Source organism: Salvelinus sp. IW2-2015, linkage group LG16 (genome assembly GCF_002910315.2).
Source record: "Salvelinus sp. IW2-2015 linkage group LG16, ASM291031v2, whole genome shotgun sequence".
NCBI classification, from domain to species: domain Eukaryota; kingdom Metazoa; phylum Chordata; class Actinopteri; order Salmoniformes; family Salmonidae; genus Salvelinus; species Salvelinus sp. IW2-2015.
In genome coordinates, this window is record NC_036856.1 from 22,133,241 (window position 1) to 22,157,153 (window position 23,913).

The following is a 23,913-nucleotide window of genomic DNA, read 5'->3' on the forward strand; positions in this document are numbered from 1 at the left end:
TGATAGCATGAGTTAGAGACATGCAAACCCCTCACCCACACCAATGTCTATTAAGGTCTAACCTCATATACGATGTACTTGTGTGACCAATCTCTCTGCTAGTCGGTTGTTCTCTGGTAATCAGTTTTATCTGTGTAAAGGGGTTATAAAAATTAATGTTAATATATAGTTATTTATGGCTTAATAGAAGGACTTGTTTTTTATGTTTTTAGGCCTGAAAATTAGGAAAATAAGATGATAAATTAATCTTCAGAGATACAAAAAATATAATTTTCCTATGTTAAGTTGGCTCAGGCTGAGAAACTCATTTAAATGATTCAGGATAACATCTCTATTTTCAAAATATCTGCAATAAATCACGTTTCATGGTAACACAATTATGCCTTTCATTGATGTGGCTATGTGGCATCATTATCTCTCCTTTCTTCCAGTCAGGAGTGATCAAAATACTCAGTATGATATCAATCATGAAAAATACCAATTGCATGTATTTACATATACAATTGTATAAATCTACAGCTTTAAGAAGCTGTAGATGTGGTGCCTTGTAGGTACATTGACTGTGTTTGGTTGTTTTGTTTCAGTTGATGGCCTTGTGAACTCACACTGGAACACCAAGTTGGAATGGATGTCGAAGGTCTGGGAGAGGACATTACCACAGAGCTTCCACAGATGCAGTTCAAGAGGGTATACAATTCTACTTCTCCATCTGGTTTTGAATTCCTCCTGTCACAAGATGATTTCACAGGCCATTTGCTTTCTCATTCGCTGACCATTACCACTCCCATAAAAATATTATATTTATCTGTCCCTGTAATAGAAAAGGTTATGAAGCATTCCGGATGCTTACTTTGACTAATTAAGTTGATTTCATGATATTAACCAAACAATCCATGTTGTCTTTTCTCCTTGACAGTCTTGCCAATGGGCTCATATCTCTGCTTGCATTTGGAATCATTTTTATTGTCTCGTCGTGTGATCCAAGGGTAAGTGCCTCATTCTTCCTCCTGCTACAGCAAAATAAAATGAGTCACCTGTTCCTATCACTTCATTTCTAACTGGATCTAGGCTAGAGTAGGAATTTGTGCTTGATTGCTGTTTCAAACTATTCCAATGAGCTATGATAATCAAGTATCCAAACCAGTTATTATGGTATGTAGGAACATAAGGATAATACAGCAAGCTATATTTATGTGTACCCTTTAACTAGGGATTTGTGGTGATGTTGGACAAAGTGGTGTCTTTCTCTTTGAACACTGAAGTTGGGTTGTTCATCTTTGTGATGCTACGAGCCTCCAGATCAGAGCGATTTCAGTGAGTAGGCTACTGTTTTATCAGTGATACAAAGAACTAGTTCCTACAGGTTCTCATCTCTTCCTCTCATCCCAGACACCTGACTGTGCCTCTGCCCGTGGGTCAGCGGGTCTTCCAACTCCACTGGACCCTGCCTATTTACTTCATGTTTGCTGTGGCCTACGATGTTATCCAGAGCATCGTAGAGATAGCAGAGCACAATATACAGCACTCCTCCCAACCTCTCCTCACCAACTATTCTCTGAGCTGAGCACTACTGTGAACGATGGACGGTAGCCTGGGAGTCGTGTGGCGGTGATTACAATGCTGTGTTAATTTGCTTATTCATGGACGTCATGCAGCTTCCTCTTGAACATTAACAGCATCAGGGATGTCTCCTACGGTCAACTATTTKATGTACTGTAATGGCTCGATTCAATCAGATCCGCTTTGGTCAACATCCGCATAGCGGTTGTTTTGGCGGTGGCAGATATGGAACTGCGTTAGCTGTCAAATCCAAAAGTGACTCCAGGCATTACACCTAAAGTGGACATTGCCATTGGCTGCACGAAGTTGCTATAACATAAATTCCATGCAGCCTTGTTTACAAGTTTGAACACTGGAATGTAGTCCACACCTTGATTAAGATTATTATTTAGTTTCATGATTTTCAATTTGAATATAGCCTACACTTTCTTATTCTGAACTTCTAAAGAGATTTGGGCGGGTGTGGCTTTGTGACAATGATGGAAGAGCAGCTGCTCACCGATTTGATGGCTCGAACGCAGTTCCACCTTCGACATCGCCTAAACATCCGCTATGTGGGTGTCTGTAATCGCAGGTTAACACTTGATCTGAATTGAATCTAGGTCTATGTTTCGTTTTCATGTAATTGTTTTCAGAGGGCTGTATTGAATTACCAGCAGGCATGCTATTAGGGAGTCTTTACAGCTCAATATATCCATTGTTTAACAGCATAACCAGAGAATTTACACTATTATTTTAGTTTAGACATCAAATGTACAGACTGGTGCGTCATCAAAACAGCCAATAACTGGTATGATGCCACAGCATGATGTCTGGGATCTCACTATTGAAAAGTTGCCTACAGCTTCTTTCCCCACAAATGCTAACATATGTATTATGTATCTAACTAGCTTACACATTTGACTTTGGGGTTTAAGAACAAACAGATAAACAAGGGGAAAATCCAATAAAAAAATGATATATTAATATCAAAATATATTTTATTCTGGACTTTTTTTTCAGATCTGGTTCAAATTACAACAGATCAATGCAATCTGCAAAAACACATTTTGACTCGAGAAACCAAGGGTGGGGTGTGGGCACTCATGATGCAATGTGGAACCAAAAAAATCATTAAACTGGAACATACTGTACTTGATTATCTCCAATAATCTTACATTTTACTCCTTTAGGCTACAAAGAAATATGAATTACAAAAGTTTTAAAAGAGTACAAAATGTCCAGAGGACATACACATCATAAGAATATGATTAGAATTCAGGTAGTGAAAATGAAGGGCAAAGCAGACACTAGGACAGCAGATTTATCATAAAAGAAAACCTAAAATAACCTTCCACTGTCATAGACTGTATAATAAATAGTGTCCAGATGGTGCAATCTACTTAGAGTAGACAGTTTTTACAGATTTAAAAGGACTACACTCTGTATAAAATGCACATTTATGGGATGGTTGCACAGACCCTGATTAAACCTACTCTAATAATAAACATCCTCAATGTTTCAATTGAAAGTGCTTTTTGAGACCTGGAGTAGGTTTCATATGGGCCCATGCATCTGCCCCTATATGTGTAGTGATATCCCAAAAAATAAACCGCTAACATAAGTCTTAAACCAGGGGAACGAGGGATCCTGGCCATGGATCCTCACATTTCCATCAAGCCAAAACCTCATTCTGCCATCTGTAAAATCAGACTGGCTTGCTTTGTTAAAAAAAACAAAAAAAAAACACACACACTACATTTAACAGGATATCTAGACTGTAACCGGTGAATATTCAGATGTGTCCCATTTCAAATTAAGATTGTTGAAAGTCAATCAAAAAAGATTTAACAGTCAATTGATTACTGTCCAGTAGGGGAATTCTCTTCTCACAATGATTTGAAAAGATACATTTACATGAATGTGTGATACCACACAGTGTCGCATGTCTTTAAATGGTTATGCTTCAAATTCAGTTCACTTTTTCAATATTGAGCAGCACAAAAATAATTTATATGGTGCATGTTACTCCATATGATTTCTGATTCCTAGCCCAACACCCAGACTTGCTTTAAGATTCTATTTTACCTCTGAAAACAGCATTGCTTGTTTGTGATCCAAATAACCTCAGTCAATATCTAGTTTGGGAAATCGTCTATGGGACTTGAGTGAAAACTTTGCCTAATCAACATGTAAACCACTTTGAGTAAAAGCTTAATGGAAGTTTTGTTGTGACAGGTGATACATCAGCAATATGAAATGTATCTGGAAAAACATCTGAGAGAATCACATTATCAGCTAAGTTTTCATTAGAAGAATACAAAACTTAAAGCAAGTCTTCCCTTTTTGCTATATGTTGTAAAAGGGGCCTCAGTTTGCCCATTGGAAGCACTCTGGTGAAAGGTCTAGTGGACATCACAGTTCCAATCATTCACACTGGAGGGAACAGTCATTGGGTACTGACTCGTCTGCTTCTCTTCTTTAAGCGATCCAATACTGGATGTTTCCACATGATAACTACAGCAGTACAGCTTTGTCCAGGGGTAATCATGGAACGTTTTTCTAGCGCCATCAATGGTGCACAAACCAACCATAAAAATGGTTTTAAAGCATCCAGCTGTACAATGCCTCTTCTTTCATGTGCACCCAATGTTAATTTGTAATAATATTAAGTCAGGAGAATCAATGTCTCCTGTAGAGGAAAGAAATAAAACTACTGCATTTAGATGTCAACAGTACGACCGATGTCAACAGTAAAAACTACAATTGAAAAAAAGTCCCCATATTGTTTTGAACCACAAAGCGCACACTACCAAAGACTATTTTTTTAAAGAACTGTTTTGTGAGTGTGTATAAAAAGAGGACTCCTCTACTTCATGCAGCTGTGACCCCCAAAAATATTAACTTAAACATTGGAATAATTTTTTAAAACCTAACTGCCTGCTGCAGGACGGGAAAGCCGATATGTCTGTACACAGAGACTGAACTACCAACAAAGTTTAAAATGTTTTTTTTGTCTTGATGACGATGGTTTAAAGATCAAAAAGCAAAATAGCTTTGAAATTTTGGTACATATACGGATCTGTTTTTTTTGTGTTTTTGTCTGTGTCCCTTTAATGTCTCTGGAAGGATTTGCTGCACAGATTGTGTCCTTGCTCCTGAATCTGTTGTGTAGAGGTTGGGGTGCTTGTTTCTGGTCTGTAGTGGCCGGCCATGGTTCAGAGGGACTAGCAGTACATGGGGCAGGGACAGTTATTTTGGCTATGTACACATTCATTGTCGGTCCATGGCRTCCAACAAGGAGTGTTACTTCCGCAGATCTAATACACAAACCTGAAAAACAAGAGATAGGCGTTTTAATATATGTATTATTATGACCTGTATATCTCAGAGTGATAAACCCTTTAAACTTTTTGGGTGACATTTGTTTTCTGAAGTATATGAAAATGCTAAGAAATGTGTACTCACAGATCCATCTGATGCACTTGCTCCCACTTTGTCACCTGCTGCATTCCAGCAAACTTCAAAGATTCCTCCTGTCCCCCTGTAACTATGGACTAAAGCACCAGTCTGTGGAATGGAAAGGGAAGCAAAGACAGTGTTATCGTTTCAGATCAACAACCACAAGCCAAAGGCTAAACCATAGCTTTCTTAGATTTAAATCCATTCGAAAGCCTAATTAAAGTCTCCAAAATAAGCACTACCACTGACCTAAGTAACTAACTGCATAACTATACAGGAAGCTAATATCACTAAGTTCTCCACTCCGTGCAAGGTAGATAGCAAGACAGTGTCAGACTGTACCTGCGTGTTCCAGATGTGAACACACTTGTCGAAGGAGCCGCTGGCCAGATGCCTGCCGTCTGGGCTGAAGGCCACACTGTAGACAGGCTCCTGGTGTTTGGTTAGCGTGTGAATGCAGATGCCTCGGTCCACATCCCACAGCCGCACCGTCGAATCAAAGGACGCACTGTAGGGAACAGGAAAAACACTCATCGATCTGCCTCCTCCCCAAAAGCAATACTTAGTTCATAGTCATAGCTGACTTCAAACACAAAGCCCCAATTCAGAAGCATGAAAACTGGGGCAATTCAGGTGAAGAGTTTTGGTTCAGGGCACAAATACATTGTGGCTGGCCCAGAAACAGTGTAGTCATCAGTCTATTACCCTCTAACAGGGCCACACCGCTGTTATCACAGCCAGTAATGCTGCTTTCACATCCAAACTAATGAATGCCCACATAGAGGGCGCAGCAGTGCTTCTGTTTCAGTACCTGGCAAGCATGAGATTGGCATTGGGGTTGTTGGTTCCAGGACCAGTGGGGCTCCATTTGATGGTGTAGATCTCTTTGCTGTGAGCTTGCAGGTCATGAACACATGTATCCTGTTTCATACTCCAGATCTAGCATGATAAAATGACATGATTGTTAACGTGATGGTGAATATCTAAAACGCTGAATGGTCAGATAGATAAGAATGTTTGGTTGGTTTTATACTTGGTTTATTTCTCAGGTTGACAATTTGTTGAGTGGAATTCATCACAATGAAGAAATGTATAGAGAAAATTATAGAGTGATATATACAAAACATGAATTATTTGAATTTCTGATATATAATCCAGAGCAAAACATTACAGTGCACATGTATTTATATAATTGATTTAACAGGGACAGRAATCAACAACGCAGACAATACTTAAGTGTAAGAGTGCTGGACGTAGCTAGACAGTTTTCATTCATAACTTACCTTCAGCGTCATGTCGTCTGAGCAAGAGGCCAGCAGGTTACCGGTTGGATCCCATTTGATTGCATTTACTTCATTCTGGAGCGGAGGGGAGCACAGACAGAGGAGGCAATGCCTCTGACCCATAGAAAACGGCACAAAATGGCTATGGCATGGTACTTCTATGATGGCTGCAGGAGCAGTGTAACGCTGTGGGGTAATTGGACTGACTTACTGTGTGTCCTTGGAATGTTTTGATGGGCCTGTCCTGGCCAAGTTTACACACATGGATGCACATGTCTGTACTGCAGGAGGCAAACGTGTTGTTGCTCTGCCAGTCCACATCCAGAGCAGGCGCTATGGAGTCACAACAAGAGGAGCGGAAGAATACAATGAATAAACAACAACATAGAACTCTACTTCTTTCTTTCTGTGCTTGACAGAAACTAGGAATGAGTCGGCACAAAAATACCCTTACTGTATATATTCATGTAAGTATGTACCGATACATGTCTAGTAAGGGTTAATGAAGAGTCAGGAAAGAAGCCATTGGATAATTCAGTGCACCTGAATGGAACGGGAACTGCTGCTTGGCTTCTCCTGTGTGAGCATCCCATATGATTGTAGTCTGGAGGGAGAAACACAAAGAAAAACATCTCAATTACAACACACCTGAGAATAACAGAATGTTCTTTTAGTCCTGAATACCAGAAGAGGTGAATGAGTCATCATAGCATTTCATGTCTTGAGCTCATAACAAAAAATAAAAAGGCTGTTGGGTTCTTACCTTATCTACTCCGGCACTAAGAATGAAGTTTCCTTTCTTGTTCCATTTCAATGCAAAAATGGGACCTTTGTGTTGACCCAGGGTACTGGCAAGATTACCTAGGGTTCAAATCATATATATTAGAGAGGCAACCGTTTCAGAAACTGACAACATGTTAAGTTGAAAAAGTAGGTAAAAGAGGCAACCCACCATCCTTTGTCCAGATCCTGGCAAATCCATCATATGAGCCGGTTGCTAGTAAAGTACCCTCACTCTGTCGGGAAGAAGAGGTATAATACATATAAATTAAGTTAAATGGAATGAAAGAGAATACATATTGTTCAGCACATGATTCTGCTCAATGAAACTTTCCCTTGCCAGAATAACAAGCCTACAGTACAACAAAACAATATTACACCTCAAAATAATTGGGGTAATTAAAAAAGATCAAAGCTTTGAAACATAAAAGCAGTTTGAAGTGGCTCATAGTAACAGCATTCAGAACAGAAGCAGTGGACATAAATGTGGAAATAAAGTTATGGGATTTGTGAGGGGGGAACATGGAGCAGGCTTGTGTGTGTGTAGACCTCTGACTCACATTCCAGTCTAATGATGTGACGTCTTTGTTGCTGGGGACATCCTGGCCTCCCTCCCGTATGCAGTGCCTCAGAACAAGCTGCGTGGAGCTGCTGGTGCTGTTCTCACTCAGGTTCCAGATCCGCGCCGTTGAGTCCCCAGACCTGCAACAGGGAGGGGAGGGACAGTCAGCACAGCCCAGAGCAATTACAATACAACAAAATAGCAACACAGAAAGGTCATGGGTCACTCATTCATTCAATTAGGGTTGCAAAACGTTCCCATAATTCCCAGGTTTTCCCAGACATCCCGGTTGGAAGATTCACGGAATCAGGAAATCCAGATCCTACAACCAGGATTTCTGGAAAACCTGTGGTTTTGGGGAAAGTTACCATAATTTTGCAACTCTAACCAGGATACGGATAAATATAGGACTTTAATTATTTGAGCTTAATGCAATAACCTCAGAGAGAGAGAGAGACACTGACCCTGAGGCGAGCAGGTCGGAGACAGGGTTCCAAGCGCAGATGAACACCTCTGACTCGTGGCCTCGGAGCACCATGGCTTTGTTCTGGGGAATCTCCATATCGCCGTCTACCTCCATCAAGTCTGCATGGTTGTCTGTATGGCACACAGAGAGCACCTCATCAGCATGTGCATGATCTGAATAACAAAACATCCAGTATTGGCATCGACTCTTTTGGTAGTTTACATTACATTCTCAACCACAACAATGATGTTCAAAATAACAGAACATGCACAAACCAGCCATAAAGAGCGAACTAATAGCAGAATCTTTTAGGGACATTATCCTCTTCCTCTCTCTGTGTGTTATGGTTAACAAACACTAAGCCCAGGGCCGTGGACTGAGACTCACTAGCTAAGGCGTGCGCTCCGTTCTCCTCGCCATTGGCCGTGTTCTCTCCGTTCTTGGCGTTGGCTGTCATGTTGGTGGCATTGGCTGGGGGGGCCTGGGCCGCCTGCTGCTGGGCCAGCTTGTCTCGGTAGGCCTGCTGCCGCGTCTGCACCACGTCCGGCATTACCGCGTCGATGAGCGACAGGGACTCAATCGGCCGCCCGTCAAACAGTGTACCGTCCTGGGGACAGCAGAAAAGCTGGTTAGACTAAAAATCAAAGGTTTCCAACCGCTAAATAACTACTGTAGCTGTAAGCAATGGTAGGTTAAATCCAGTTGAGTCTGCTGAGGGGAGGACGGCTCATGGCACATGGAAACCATGTGTTTGATACCATTCAACTAATTCCGCTCCAGCCATTACCACGAACCCGTCCTCCCCAATTAAGGTGCCACCAACCTCCTGTGACTTAAATTAAAGGATAAAACACCCAAACAAATCACTAGAGAACCATCTATTAAAACTTAATGCAATGTATTATAAAGCTACATTGGTTGATAACTGAAGAACAGAAACCTAGCACTGCATTCATATGCTTTCTGATCAAACCGATGCCATGTTCTGCATTTCATCACAGTTAGCTTGACTTGCAGTAATAAAGTCCACAGATTCCCTGATAAGATGATGTGATGCTGTGATAATAATGACTTGCGTGAATGAGGAGATGAGCTCACCTCATTAATGCTGACTTCAGCCTCCACGTACTGCAGGCCCTTCTGTATGATGGAGATGAGGGCAGCAGGGGGCACCAGGGCTCCATTGATGTTAGACTGACTGATGTGGCTCTCTATGCCAAACGTGAAGGCTGAGTGGGAAAACCCTGTAAGAGGAGGCATGAGGAGCATGTCAGTAGCACATTACATAGAGCAGATCCCTCCCTCTGGTGCCTCTGGAAATGGCACACTTCAAATAGCTCTGTGGTTGTTCTCAGAGTGCACATTTTCAGGGCACCCTTTAATAGCTATATTACATAAGGAGAATATACGCTAAGATTATTTCGACAGCTGTCTGGCTTCAATTGCGTTTGCGTCCAGATGTGTGGTTGAAGCGTCAGATAGAGCCTACCTGACTCCTGTAGGTATCTGTACACCAGGAAGTTGACCTCATCACTGCTTATGCTCATCTTTATACCTGGTTACACCATGAGGTCAGCAAACAGGACACAGGCCTGAAGGGAAGGGAAGGGAGGAGGTGGTGGTGAGACAGTTGTTTATCCAAACTCAGAGCAACATATTTTCACACTACACCAATCACACTACATAGTGCTGCTAAGTAAGAACTGAAGCTAGGGCTGGAGAGTGGAGATATCCTTCCAGAAGATGCCACTACCACTAACACATTGTCTGTGTGCAAAAATCCTTCCACAATCTGCTGTACACACAGTTCACACCAGGGCAGGGCAGCGGGGACCTGCTGTTGGGTGCTAACTGTGGACAGGAGCAGCAGCACTGCTACAGTGCGTCTCTCTAGCATGGCAAATAACAAGGCGTAGTACCCATTTCCACCATTGCACCGCAGTGGCGCTGTTGAGTTAAAAACAGAATCTCAGGATCTCTGTTGACAGTGAGTGAGTGAGTGAATGAGTGAATGAGTGAATGAGTGAGTGAGTGAGTGAGTGAGTGAGTGAGTGAGTGAGTGAGTGAGTGAGTGAGTGAGTGAGTGAGTGAGTGAGTGAGTGAGTGAGTGAGTGAGTGGGGGATGGGAAGGGGATTCTCTTTCTATAGATGAGCTGTGCTCTGGGCTGTAGTCCATCAATGAGAGCAGTGGTGTTTATCTCAGCCAGGTCTGACTCGGAGCAGCACAGGGCTAGTCTGGGACCTTGCAGAATCATGGTAGTGACAAACAAGCAAGCATGACCACAGAATGGACAGTGTTTTAACTGGGTTCATCCATTCAGAGAGATATAGAACAGGAGCACAAACATCCTTCTCTCTGGAGAAACCACTTCAGGACCTGTGCTACTGGTGTTTCACAAGAGTGACATCTGAAATAATGAATCAATAGGCAGCCATGCAGAACTGTACATTCACCCAAAGATACCTCAAATCTGAAGAGCCATATTTCCGGTAGAATACTGGAGCACATTCTAATTTCCATGTCAAAACATAGCATAACCATAACAGAACTCTACAGAGGAGGCCAATCTTAGTAGTCCTAGCTACTGAAGATAGTATTATTGAGGACGTTTCAATGTATTTATTTTATTTATTTATTTAACTACTACGTAAGTCAGTTAAGAACAAATTCAGATTTACAATTACGGCCTACCACGGCCAAACCCTAACCCAGACGATGCCTTGTCGACCATCATCAATTCTCTTAAGAAACGTGTAGGCCTATTCTTGACAAAAACTGTCATAGGATGTGGTTTGTTTGCAAACCGAACAGAATTTTGTCATCTGCTTTTATACTTGAACACACCCCTAGAGACGTAGTTCATTCCCTTTTCATCGCCATATCAAAGTGATGAGGTGTTGGTCTATTTTGAGAGAGTGAGAGAGCACGGCTGTAGAGATGGAGGACTTCACCTTCCTGTAAAATAAATGTACACCTCTGCCCCATCTCCAGTCTCAGAAATGACGTTGTTTACAACTCGCATACATCCCAAAGTGATTGTGGTAGGTATGTCATATGATCTTTTATACTTTTAACAATTGATATAAAAAATATGGCTCACAACACTGGTTCAGATGTTCCTGTCCTGCATGATGTCCGATCATGCCACTTTTACAGCCTTTGGTTTAGAATAGAACGTACATGTACAGTGTGTATACGAAGTCACCACCCCCTTTCAAACTGTTCACCTTTTGTTGCCTTACAGCCTGAAATGAAACCACCCCAAAAAATATTTTCAAAACAGTAAAATACCCTATTTGGATATGTGAATACTCCAAATTTGCTGAGGTATAACCAACCACCTTCCAGATCACAAATCAAGCTAATTGGCTTCCATCTGTGATCAATTGTAGTGACTTTGATTAGCTCAGAATAAAAACAGTTGTTCATAGAGGACTCCACTGCTTAGTAGTGCAATTCAAAGCAAAGAATCCACTATGGGCGGAAAAGTACTTTCAAAAGGTCTACAAGATAAAGTTGTGGAAAGGCACAAATCAGGGAATGGATATAAAAAGATTTCAAAGGCCTTGTCCCTCGGAGCACAGTTAAGACCATTTTTAAGAAGCGGATGGTGACGCCCCTGCATAGATCAGACCGTCCCTCCAAACCGGGCAAGGATGAGACTGATCAGAGAGGTTACCAAGAATCCAATGGCGACTTTGGAGGAGCTTCAGGCCTTTATGGCAAAGACTAGTCGATGTGTGCATGTGACCACATTATCACAAATGCTGCATTAATCTGGCCCCGATGGGAGGGTGGCAAGAAAAAAAACATCCCCAAAAAAGGCCACATCAAGTGTCATTTGAGCTTTGCAAAAAAGCATATTATAGATTCTGAGGCCAAGTGGAAAAAGGTGCTATGGTCAGATGAGATCAAAATGTAACCTTTTGACCTGAATGCAAAACGATATGTCTGACGAAAACCCAATACATCTTTCCACCCAAAGAACACCATGCCTTCAGTATAGAACACCATGCCCACAGTGAAGAACACCATGCCTACAATATAGAACACCATGCCTACAGTGAAGAACACCATGCCTACATTGAAGAACACCATGCCCACATTGAAGAACACCATGCCTACAGTGAAGGACACCATGCCTACAGCGAAGGACACCATGCCTACAGCGAAGGACACCATGCCTACAGCGAAGGACACCATGCCTACAGCGAAGGACACCATGCCTACAGTATTGACACACCCACTGCCTACCAGTATAGAACACCATGCCTAACAGTAAGAACACCATGCCTACAGTAAAGAACACATGCATACAGTATAGAACACCATGCCTACAGTGAACTGACACCATGCCTACAGTGAAACTGACACCATGCCTACAGTGAACTGACACCATGCCTACAGTGACGAACACCATATCTACAGAATAGAACACCATGCCTACAGTAAAGACAACATGCGTACAGTGACGAAACCCATGCCTACAGTATAGAACAACATGCATACAGATAGAACACCATGCCTACAGTGAACTGACACCATGCCTACAGTATAGAACACCATGCTATAGTATAGAGCACCATGCCTACAATAAAGAGCACCATGCCTACAGTAAAGACACCATGGCTACAGTAAAGAACACCATGCCTATAGTATAGAACACCATGCCTACAGTATAGAACACCATGCCTACAGTGAAGAACCCACTGCTGACAGTGACGAGCACCATGCCTACAGTATAGAACACCATGCCTACAGTGAACTGACACCATGCCTACAGTGAACTGAAACCATGCCTACAGTGACAAACACCATGCCTACAGTATAGAACACCATGCCTACAGTAGAGAACACCATGCCTACAGTGAAGAACACCATGCTGACAGTGACGAGCACCATGCCTACAGTATAGAACACCAGCCTACAGTGAACTGACACCATGCCTACAGTGAACTGAAACCATGCCTACAGTGACAAACACCATGCCTACAGTATAGAACACCATGCCTACAGTGAACTGACACCATGCCTACAGTGACGACACCATGCCTACAGTGACGAACACCATGCCTACAGTGAACTGACACCATGCCTACAGTGAACTGACACCATGCCTACAGTGAAGAACACCATGCTTACAGTGACGAACACCATACCTACAGTGAACTGACACCATGCCTACAGTATAGAACACCATGCCTACAGTAAAGAACACCATCCTACAATAAAGAACACCATGCCTACAGTGAACTGACACCATGCCTACAAGTGAACTGACACCATGCTACAGCATAGAACACCATGCTACAGTAAAGACACCATGCCTACAGTGACGAACACCACGCCTACAGTATAGAACACCATGTATACAGTAATGAACACCATGCCTACAGTATAGAACACCATGGCTACAGTGACGATCACCATGGCTACAGTGACGATCACCATTCCTACAGTAGAGAACACCATGCCTACAGTGACGAACACCATGCCTACAGTAGAGAACACCATGCCTACAGTATAGAACACCATGGCTACAGTGACATCACCATGGCTACAGTGACGATCACCATGCCTACGTAAACACCTGCCTACAGTATAGAACACCATACCTACAGTGAACTGACACCATGCCTACAGTGAACAGACACCATGCCTACAGTGAACTGACACCATGCCTACAGTGAACTGCCACCATGCCTATAGTGAACTGCACCATGCCTACAGTACAGAACGCAATGCCTCAGTAAGAACACCATGTCTACAGTGAACTGACACCATTCCTACAGTAATAGAACACCATGCCACAGTACAGAACACAATGCCTACAGTAAAGAACACCATGCCTACAGTATAGAACACCATGCCTACAGTATAGACACCATGCCTACAGTATAGAACACCATGCCTACAGACAGACACATGCCTACAGTATAGAAACACCATGCCTACAGTGAAGAACACCATGCTTACAGTGAACAGACACCATGCCTACAGTGACAGACACCATGCCTACGTGAACAGACACCATACCTACAGTTAGAACACCATGCCTACAGTATAGAACACCATGCCTACAGGGAACTGACACCATGCTACAGTGAAGAACACCATGCCTACAGTGAAGAACACCATGCTACAGTGAAGAACACCATGCCTACAGTGAACAGCACCATGCCTACAGTAACAGACACCATGCTTACAGTATAGAACACCATGCCTACAGTGAACTGACACATGCCTACAGTAAAGAACACCATGCCTACAGTATAGAGTATAGACCTACAGTATACAGCAAAGAACACCATGCCTAAAGTATAAACACCATGCCTACATATAGAACACCATGCCTACAGTATAGAACACCATGCCTACAGTAAAGAACACCATGCCTACAGTAGTAGAACACCATGCCTACAGTATAGAACACCATGCCTACAGTATAGACACCATGCCTACAGTTAAAAGAACACCATGCCTACAGTAAAACGAACACCCATGCCTACAGTAAAGAACACCATGCCTAAGTAAAGACACCATCCTACAGTAAAGAACACCATGCCTAAGTTAAAGACACCATGGCTACAGTAAAAGAACCACATGCCTACAGTAATAGAGTTTAGACCTTACAGTAAAGAACACCATGCCTACAGTAAAGAACACCTGCCTACAGTATGAACACATGCCTACAGTAAAGAAACCCATGCCTACAGAAAGACACCATGCTACCAGTAAAGAAACACCATGCCCTACAGTAAAGAACACCATGCCTAAGTATAGAACCCATGCCTACAGTGAACTGACACCCATGCCTACAGTAAACTGACACCATGCCTACGGTAAAGAACACCATGTCTACAGTAAAGAACACCATGCCTACAGTGAACTGACACCATGCCTTCAGTAAAGAACACCATGTCTACGGTAAAGAACACCATGTCTACAGTAAAGAACATGCCTACAGTATAGAACACCATGCCTACGGTAAAGAACACCATGCCTACGGTAAAGAACACCATGTCTACGGTAAAGAACACCATGCCTACGGTAAAGAACAACATGCCTACGGTAAAGAACACCATGCCTACGGTAAAGAACACCATGCCTACGGTAAAGAACACCATTTCTACGGTAAAGCACGGCAGTGGCAGCATCCTATTGTGGGGGTGTTTCTCTTCAGCAGGGACAGGAGCGCTTGTCAGGATAGAAGGGAAAATGGACAATGCAAAATACCAACAGATTCTTGAGGAAAACCTGCAGCCCTCAGCCAAAAAGTTGAAAATGTTTAAACATGACAATGACCCAAAACACACCGCCAAAGCAACTATAGAGTGGCTGAAGGACAAGAAGGTGAATGTCCTTGAGTGGCCTAGTCAGAGCCCCGACCTAAATCCCATCGAGAATCTGTGGAATGACTTGAAGAGTGCAGTCCATGATCGGTCACCATGCAATTTGACTGAGCTTGAACAATTCTGCAAGGAAGAATGGTCAAATATAAGTTAGTAGAGACGTATTCAAAGACATTCATGGCTGTAATTCAAGCAAAAGCGGGTTCCACCAAGTAATAACCCAGGGTGGTGTTCACTTATCCAAATAGGGTATTTTACAGTTTTAATTGTAATACATTTTCAGAGTAAATTCTTTTCCAATTCACTTGGATATTGTGTGTAAATAAAGCCGGYAAAAGTCTGATTTTATGCGTTTTCGTTTCAGGCTGTAAGGCAACAAAAGGTGAACATTTTAAAAGGGGTGGTGACTTTCTATATCCACTGTAGAGCTAGGACGATAAACCGAAAATGATTGACACCGACCATACAAATCAGTCATCGCAAGCAATTTTCTGATATCGTTCATTACGATAAGTAGCATATACTAGAGAAATGTGAAGTTTGAAATGAAATACGTTTGCTAATATGGGTGATTGTTAATGGAACAATTGCTGGCTACAACCATCAAACTAGTTGTAGTAGTTTAAAGGATAATAAAATAAAAAAACGGTGGTGCACATTAATGTTATAAATTTAGTGTTCTATTATCGTTATTGCATAAATTCAGGCAATTTATCGCAATATGTATTTTTGGCCATATCGCCCAGCTCTAATAGAACATAACATGCACATTGCCTATGGAGCCGAGCTGACTCACTTTGTAGCCACAACTATTGTTTCACACTGAGACAGAGCGGCTTATCTCAGAATGCTTTAAATCGAGCTAAAACGTAGGCTACACATATACACACACACAGATGAAAACACAAATGCACACATGTGCACACACATATGGGCATACACATTTGGCCTACATGCCACACGCTGGCAGTGTCACAGCAGATTAAAGATGGATGTGGCGGGTAAAGTGCCTTGTGATGCTACAATAACACACTCTAGTGGGCAGGGGAAACAGGCTGCAGAAACTGACTGGTCATCTAGCTTGACCTAGGCCTATAATATAGATATCTACCAAAAAATATATGTGGTATTGGAAATTATGCAGATAACTACATTTCTAGTAGCCACAATCTGCAATATTAAAGCATCTACCCCCGCCGCCCCCCCAAAAAAAGTCTGCTAGCTATGTGTTGTCAATGGCTAGGCTATACAGTATATTGGCAGAGCACACATCTGCTCGCACAGTAGGGCCTGCATCATTTCCATTTCCCTCTAGACTTAAAAAGTCAGAACCAAAGTCAAAGGCAACTTATCTTTCAGGGTGTAGAAAAGTGCAAATCTAATTATTTAGGCCTATTGAATATGCATCTTACATAATAAAAAAACACACCAAAYAAATCCACTGCACTTTTTCCCTAAGGAATGTGTCACTCAGCCAAACCTCCTCCAATGTGCAGACATGCTATCAACAAACTTCACGGACTGCAGCCTGATCTAAAAGCTGATAAAAGCTGAACCAATGAAGTCCTGGCTGGACATTTTCAAAGAATCAAGGAAATGTATTAACACACAGCTTGAACCTGTATTGAAAATTACCTTGCAAATGCAATATTGACCAGAGATTAATACAGCCTACTATAGCAGGTTAGGGTCTGCAAAAAAAAGTATTGAGGTAATGTCAACTTGTGGTTTTAACATAGGTTGCAGATCCCATCCCCCTACCATTTGGAAGGCTGTTTGCTGCTCTAAGGTGACAGATGGTAGTGGCATGCCTGTCTGCTGCATTTGTGGTTAACTTGGGACATGGGTAAATGAGCAAAAGCAATATAAACTGCTACAATCCCACTCTTTTGGTAGCTAGTCAACCTCTGTCTGCACACATTTTTCACATGAACACTGTTTTTGTCAATATTTGCCACACACTCACTGATTCATCACTGATGCACCGATTTACCATATATGCCTAGTCTGTACAAATTCACGGCTAAACAGACAAAACCAATCATGTTGCTGACATCAGTAAAAACATATGCCTAAATCAAAACACAGGCAGAACTGTTGCCATGCTGAGCTAATAATAGACTGTGATATAGGCTTTGCAAAAAGCAATGGGTTCAATGTAAAACCTAGTTGACATCTCAACTGAAAGAGTGGGAAATGGAAGCGCTATGGTATGTCAAGGTCATTTGTCAGTGAGTCCTACTAGTGTGGTGTGAACACTGACATAACCAGAAGCAAACTTATTTTATCTCTGGCACACAGATAGCTTCGAGATCAAAGGAAATGCAGTCATAACATGCTCCTATGTAGAGGTGTGACATTTCTGGATTCCTTGAGATCAAAACGAACATCAGAGTTTGACATAGTTTTCTGAGAAACATTCAGTATAGTTTAGCCTACCTCAGACATTCTATGCAAGCTCACACTGCAATAATATGCATTCTACACCAATAGCCTAGCCTACATAAGAAGGTGTGATTCTATCTGCATCCAGTCCACATTCGGTAGTTTCACTGGATGGAAACGGGAGCACCGGTGTTTACAAAGAAATACATCCTCCCTAAGAAATTAAGCATTTTAGGAAATGAAGGTGATTTGTTCATTGATTAGAGAAGCGGAGATCGTGTCGTACCTCACCTTCCAATGCATCGACCCTTAAAACTGCAAGATGATCATATTGTCAGGGCACTGAACCTCACTGAATGAGCTTAAAAACTATGCAAGTGGATTCTGGACCTGTATAGACTTATTAACAGACTGGTCAGTATGATGCTGTATTTCCATTTTACAGCTCCCATCTCTCCAGCAGACTATTCTCCTGGATCAGTGGTCATGCCAACATTCATCAGGCTGCAGATCATTCTGCATCTGATARTGCTGGACTCACCAGACAAAAAGTAGCTTGGTTTTCACAAAACGCAACCTCCAGAATTATGATCAAATAGCGATCCCCCATTTTGAACTTCTTAACAGKCAAATATGAATCCACATGTCAAACCAAATACAACATGTCAACACGTCCTGTCAGCTGCCAGTCAACTAATCAAACTGAAACTAACCTTGGGGGCTAAGTTTAGGCATTAATTGGTAAAAAATAAAATTAAAATAAGACTAAATTAAAAAACACGTGTGCCTTGCACTGGGATTGAACCCACAATTTTCGGAGACGTAGCTCACGATTTAGGTCTTCCTCAACCTCATCCACAAAGCCCTAGCTCATTGTGAGCCTACTAGGTGTTAACTGTCACTCACATTGTCCCTAGTGGACGGCTAATTGCCATGTAAGTACATCGACTTGCCATCACGTAACTTTGTGGTGAACATGTGTAATCCACTGGAGTGCTAGCTCCTTTCACATTACAGTCTAATCAACTTCCCCACACTGACTCAATCCATACATTGAAATGGTGAATGTGCACCTTTGGAATGATGAAGTACAGGCCTTAACATAGCCAACATGTGCACAATGCTGTTGGAATTGGAAGTTAATTGCATAGTAGCCTTGAAAACGCCAAATTGAGAAAAGTCAAAACAAAGTTCTTACATACTGTATTTTTAGCTGATGAAGACAAAAGACCCCAAAAACTTAAGATTCTCAATGTAAAATGTTGCAAAGGACAAAAATGCAAATCACATTCATTCCAATGTGCCATGCAAATGTTATTATCATCTTATCGCTAATCAGTTTCTTAGCACTCGGCAAAGTTAAATGATTACAAATGTCCTGTTACATAAGGAAACAACGGTTATTATTATTATCCATACAAATTCTCACACGTGCGTAGCCTATTCTTCCTCATACACCCATCCTTAGCCTACTCATCAACAACAGGATTCCCTTTGCATCCAATTTTAAAGTCAACAATTGGAGACCTTCAACAACACACTAAAAAGTATGTGGACAACCGCTCATCTCATTCTAAAATCAAGGGCATCAATATGGAGTTGGTCCCCCCTTTGCTGCTATAACAGCCTCAACTCTTCTGGGAAGGCTAGATCAAATCAAAGTGTATTTGTCACGTGCGCCGAATACAACAGGTCTAGTAGACCTTACAGTGAAATGCTTACTTACATGCTCTAACCAATAGTGCAAAAAAGGTGTTAGGTGAGTAAAGAAATAAAACAACAGTAAAAAGACAGGCTATATACAGTAGCGAGGCTATAAAAGTAGTGAGGCTACATACAGACACCGGTTAGTCAGGCTGATTGAGGTAGTATGCAATACAAATAGTCCGGGTAGCCATTTGATTACCTGTTCAGGAGTCTTATGGCTTGGGGGTAAAAGCTGTTGAGAAGCCTTTTTGTCCTAGACTTGGCACTCCGGTACCGCTTGCCATGCGGTAGTAGAGAGAACTGGGGTGGCTGGAGTCTTTGACAATTTGTAGGGCCTTCCTCTGACACCGCCTGGTGTAGAGGTCCTGGATGGCAGGCAGCTTAGCCCCAGTGATGTACTGGGCCGTACGCACTATCCTCTGTAGTGCCTTGCGGTCAGAGGCCGAGCAATTGCCGTACCAGGCAGTGATGCAACCAGTCAGGATCATCTCGTTGTTGTAGCTGTAGAACCTTTTGAGGATCTCAGGACCCATGCCAAATCTTTTTAGTTTCCTGAGGGGGAATAGGCTTTGTCGTGCCCTCTTCACGACTGATGTTGGAACATTGCTGCAGGGACTTGCTTCCATTCAGCCACAAGAGTATTAGTGAGGTCGGGCAATGATGTTGGGCGACTAGGCCTGGCTCGCAGTCGGCGTTCTAATTCATCCCAAAGGTGTTCGATGGGGTCAAGGTCAGGACTCTGTGCAGGCCAGTCAAGTTCTTCCACACCGATCTCAACAAACCATTTCTGTATGGTTTCTGTATGGTTCTGTATGGTTTCTGTATGGTGCACAAAGTTGGAAGCACAGAATCATCTAGAATGCCATTGTATGCTGTCGCGTTAAGATATCCCTTCACTGGAACTAAGGGGTCTAGCCCGAACCATGAAAAACAGCCCCAGACCATTATTCCTCCTCCACCAAACTTTACAGCTGGCACTATGCATTGGGGCTGGTAACGTGCTGACATTCTTCTGCTGACATTGCTTCCAGAGGCAGTTTGGAACTCGGTAGTGAGTGTTGCAACAGAGGACAGCCGATTTCTACACGCCATACACGGCGGTTCTGTTAGCTTGTGTGGCCTATCACTTCGCAGCTGAGCCGGTGTTGCTCCTATACATTTCCACTTCACAATAACAGCACTTACAGTTGACCGGGGCAGCTCAAGCAGGGCAGAAATTTGACGAACTGACTTGTTGGAAAGGTGGCATCCTATGACGGTGCTACATTGAAATTCACTGAGGTCTTCAGTATGGGCCATTCTACTGCCAATGTTTGTCTATGGAGATTGCAAGGCTGTGTGCTTGATTTTATACACCTGTCAGCAATGGGAGTGGCTGAAATAGCAGAATCCACTCATTTGAAGCGGTGTCCACATACTTAGTGTKCTAGCATATAAATCCCAAAGTCAGGAGCACATTTATGATCCATTTAGTAAGAGACATCGCTCCCACATCAGCATACAAATCGCAAGTGTAGACCTGTGTTTTTTTATTCAATATTCTCCATTCAACATTATCACGCTATTAAGCTGATCACAAGACAGTGTTCTGCAGAGGATCCCTGCCTCTTCAATGCATAGAGGTCTGAGGTATGAAACCTTGATCGAGCCTGAGTGAGGTATGCAAGAGTGACCTTACATCCCTCTCTCTCCATCCTGCCTACTATCCATCCACTACAGCACRCATAGCCATAGCCCATAGAGCTTTTCCTTTCCCCAGTAACTAGGCTACACTACAATGACAATTGTCATATCTATGCTCACAGAGCTGAGGAACAAAGACAAAGCCATCCAATAAAAAGAGAAAATCCTACCCAGAAATTAAGGCTGATTACACAGCATTTAGCCAAAAACGCAGACCAATAAACATTTTTATCTGTAGCTTCCTACTTACCACAGTAGTAAGTCTGTTTTCACAACAAATYTGTTTTGAAAGGGCACAGTCTACCAGTTTCACAACCTGCAAGGCAAACAGAGGGTCAAAAATAAGCAATTGACAAACATACTGCAGCACTACAAAATGTCAAAGCCTCTTTTGTATGTTAAATGGTTATGAGATAATGTTGGATATCTAGGCTATTTGGGAACGGAAAACATGCTGCGTGGTCTGTCTGCCATACACTTGCCAAGCTATCTTCAATATCTTTAGAGCAGGGTTCCCCAACTGGCAGAACTGATTTTATTTGGCCCCCCAAGTTCAGATTTTTATTTCTGGACATTAGACTAAAAACACCAGCAAATCCACTCCAAGTGATTTTAATTTTGGAAATCTGTTCCAAAGTATTCCCATGCATAATAGAAATATACACACTCAGTTGCTAGTGTATCAGGTACCACCTAGTTCACGAAAAATGGTTTGCTCCTACAGACAGTCACGTGGCAGTGGCTTGCTATATAAAAGGCAGACAGGCATCCAGTCACTGTTCGATTGAACGTTAGAATGGGCAAAGCGAGTGACCTAAGTGACTGAGCGTGGTATGATCGCAGGTGCTAGGTGCCGGGCACACATTTCCAGTATCTCAGAAACAGCCAGCCTCCTGGGCTTTTCACACACGACAGTGTCTAGGGTTTACAGAGAATAGTGAGACAAACAAAAAACATCCAGTCAGCGGCAGTCCTGTGGGCAAAAACAGCTTGTTGATGAGAGAGGTCGAAGGAGAATGCCAAGAATCATGCAAGCTAACAGGCAGGCCACAAACAGGAAAATAATGGAGCAGTAAAACAGCGGTGTGCAGAACGGCATCTCGGAACGCACAACTCGTTGGTTGGGCTATTGCAGCAGACGACCACACCGGGTTCCACTCCCATCAGCTAACAACAAGAAGAGGCGGCCCCTAATCCGACAAATCCCGGTTCATGTTGCGTCATGCTGATGGCAGAGTCAGGATTTGGCGTAAGCAGCATGAGTCCATGGCCCATCCTGCCTGGTGTGAACAATACAGGCTGGTGGCAGTGGTGTAATGGTATGGGGAATGTTTTCCTGGCACACGTTAGGTCCATTGATTCCAATTGATCAATGTTTGAACACCACACCTTGTAGAATCCATGCCCCAAAGAACTCAGGCTGTTCTGGAGGAAAGGGGGGGGGGGGGGGGTCCAACCAGGTACAAGATGGGTGTACCTAATAAACTGGCCACTGAGTGTGTAATCACATACAAATGTAAGCAAGGTTTGAAATGATTATGTTTCAGTCAAGTATATCCGTTTGGCCTTCTTGCAGTCAAATTCGCGGTCTACAAATGATTTGTAATTATGTTCCGGCCCCCTGACCATCCACTCAAGAAAAAAAATTGGCCTGTGGCTGAATCTAGTTGATGATCCCTGCTTTGGAGTATATTTAGGCCTGTTTAGCCCAGGCAGATCACTCAAAAGTAACTTTGAAATTGGACGTCAGGAAATGCCTTTAAAACAGGCCACCAGGGGAAACAGTGAGCGCTATTACCATCAAGTAATCCCATGATTCTGGTCAGAAGTTTCGATCCCAGCGGTGGACACTAGTTTTTTGTTTTAACCCTATCCCTATCCCAAACCTTATCCCTTACCTTAACAATTCGGAATGAGTGCCTAAAGCTAACTTTCCGAATTTGACATTTGGAGCAACTTCGAAATTTGACTTTGAAGAAGCGTGGATAAACGTCTAWCTCTGCAGTGAGACTGTGAGAGCTTGTTGGTTTAGCCAACAGCATCCTTGATGCATTCATTCAAGGCACAATTTTGTTTACTTACAATGTCAACAGAACATTTGTATTTATTGGAAAGCAGCATCAAGCTCATTACCGTGCACTTTTACCACCCTGTGAAATTCATCATAACTTTATCTGTAGCATAATAAACTGCATGCTTTCCCGAGTCGTAGTGGGAGGACRATACAACATATCACATGACTCCAAGTTTACCCCGATATGATGGTTATTATATCAATATTTGCGCATAAAAGCGTTTCCACCGCCATTTTCCGGATAATACATTTTACAGAAACAAAAAGATCCCACCTTGTCTAACGTATTTTGTTTTGTCGACATATGGAAAGTTTACAGACAAATTTGCTGTTTCCATCAGGACTGTCATGCCATTTTTTATCCAACGTACTTTACTCGCATAAAAAGGTTGGATGGAAACCTGGTTACAATTGGCAATGTTTTTAATCAAAACTTTATGAAGATCATCCCAAAAACATTTTAGGGTCCCAAGGTAAAAAGCTAACGCTTCCTAATTTAGCTCAGATTAAATCCACCACTCACTGAGTGCACTCAAAAAATACATATCGCTGTCTTGCATAAGAGACAATAGCAGCAGGAACAGGGCCTAAAATTACGGCGCGTAAGTATTTCACCAGC

At 42.5% G+C, this 23,913-nt stretch overlaps 2 protein-coding genes across 8 annotated transcripts in view; one reads left to right on the plus strand and one right to left on the minus strand.

Moving 5' to 3' along the window:
* Positions 1–2,538, plus strand: part of si:ch211-51h4.2 (uncharacterized) — a 114,363-nt gene extending 111,825 nt beyond the window's left edge. Inside the window, exons 15-18 of the mRNA XM_024003621.2 lie at positions 585–687; positions 917–986; positions 1,211–1,314; positions 1,390–2,538. Of these exons, the coding sequence (XP_023859389.1) occupies positions 585–687; positions 917–986; positions 1,211–1,314; positions 1,390–1,564 (452 nt within the window). The 3' untranslated portion in view covers positions 1,565–2,538. The remainder of the gene's footprint in view (positions 1–584; positions 688–916; positions 987–1,210; positions 1,315–1,389) is intronic.
* Positions 2,523–23,913, minus strand: part of tbl1xr1a (TBL1X/Y related 1a) — a 28,680-nt gene continuing 7,289 nt past the window's right edge. For 3 of the 7 annotated variants that reach the window (XM_024003622.2, XM_024003627.1, XM_024003626.1), the window contains 15 exons: positions 21,471–21,536; positions 9,582–9,684; positions 9,191–9,336; positions 8,480–8,699; positions 8,091–8,265; positions 7,625–7,766; positions 7,237–7,300; positions 7,048–7,145; positions 6,828–6,888; positions 6,496–6,617; positions 6,285–6,359; positions 5,813–5,940; positions 5,344–5,509; positions 5,008–5,109; positions 2,523–4,872 (listed from right to left, as the gene is read on the minus strand). In XM_024003622.2, the coding sequence (XP_023859390.1) occupies positions 4,846–4,872; positions 5,008–5,109; positions 5,344–5,509; positions 5,813–5,940; positions 6,285–6,359; positions 6,496–6,617; positions 6,828–6,888; positions 7,048–7,145; positions 7,237–7,300; positions 7,625–7,766; positions 8,091–8,265; positions 8,480–8,699; positions 9,191–9,336; positions 9,582–9,639 (1,584 nt within the window). In that variant the 5' untranslated portion in view covers positions 9,640–9,684; positions 21,471–21,536 and the 3' untranslated portion in view covers positions 2,523–4,845. The remainder of the gene's footprint in view (positions 4,873–5,007; positions 5,110–5,343; positions 5,510–5,812; positions 5,941–6,284; positions 6,360–6,495; positions 6,618–6,827; positions 6,889–7,047; positions 7,146–7,236; positions 7,301–7,624; positions 7,767–8,090; positions 8,266–8,479; positions 8,700–9,190; positions 9,337–9,581; positions 9,685–21,470; positions 21,537–23,913) is intronic. The other 4 variants (XM_070447600.1, XM_024003625.1, XM_024003623.1 and 1 more) reach the window with 2 other exon arrangements.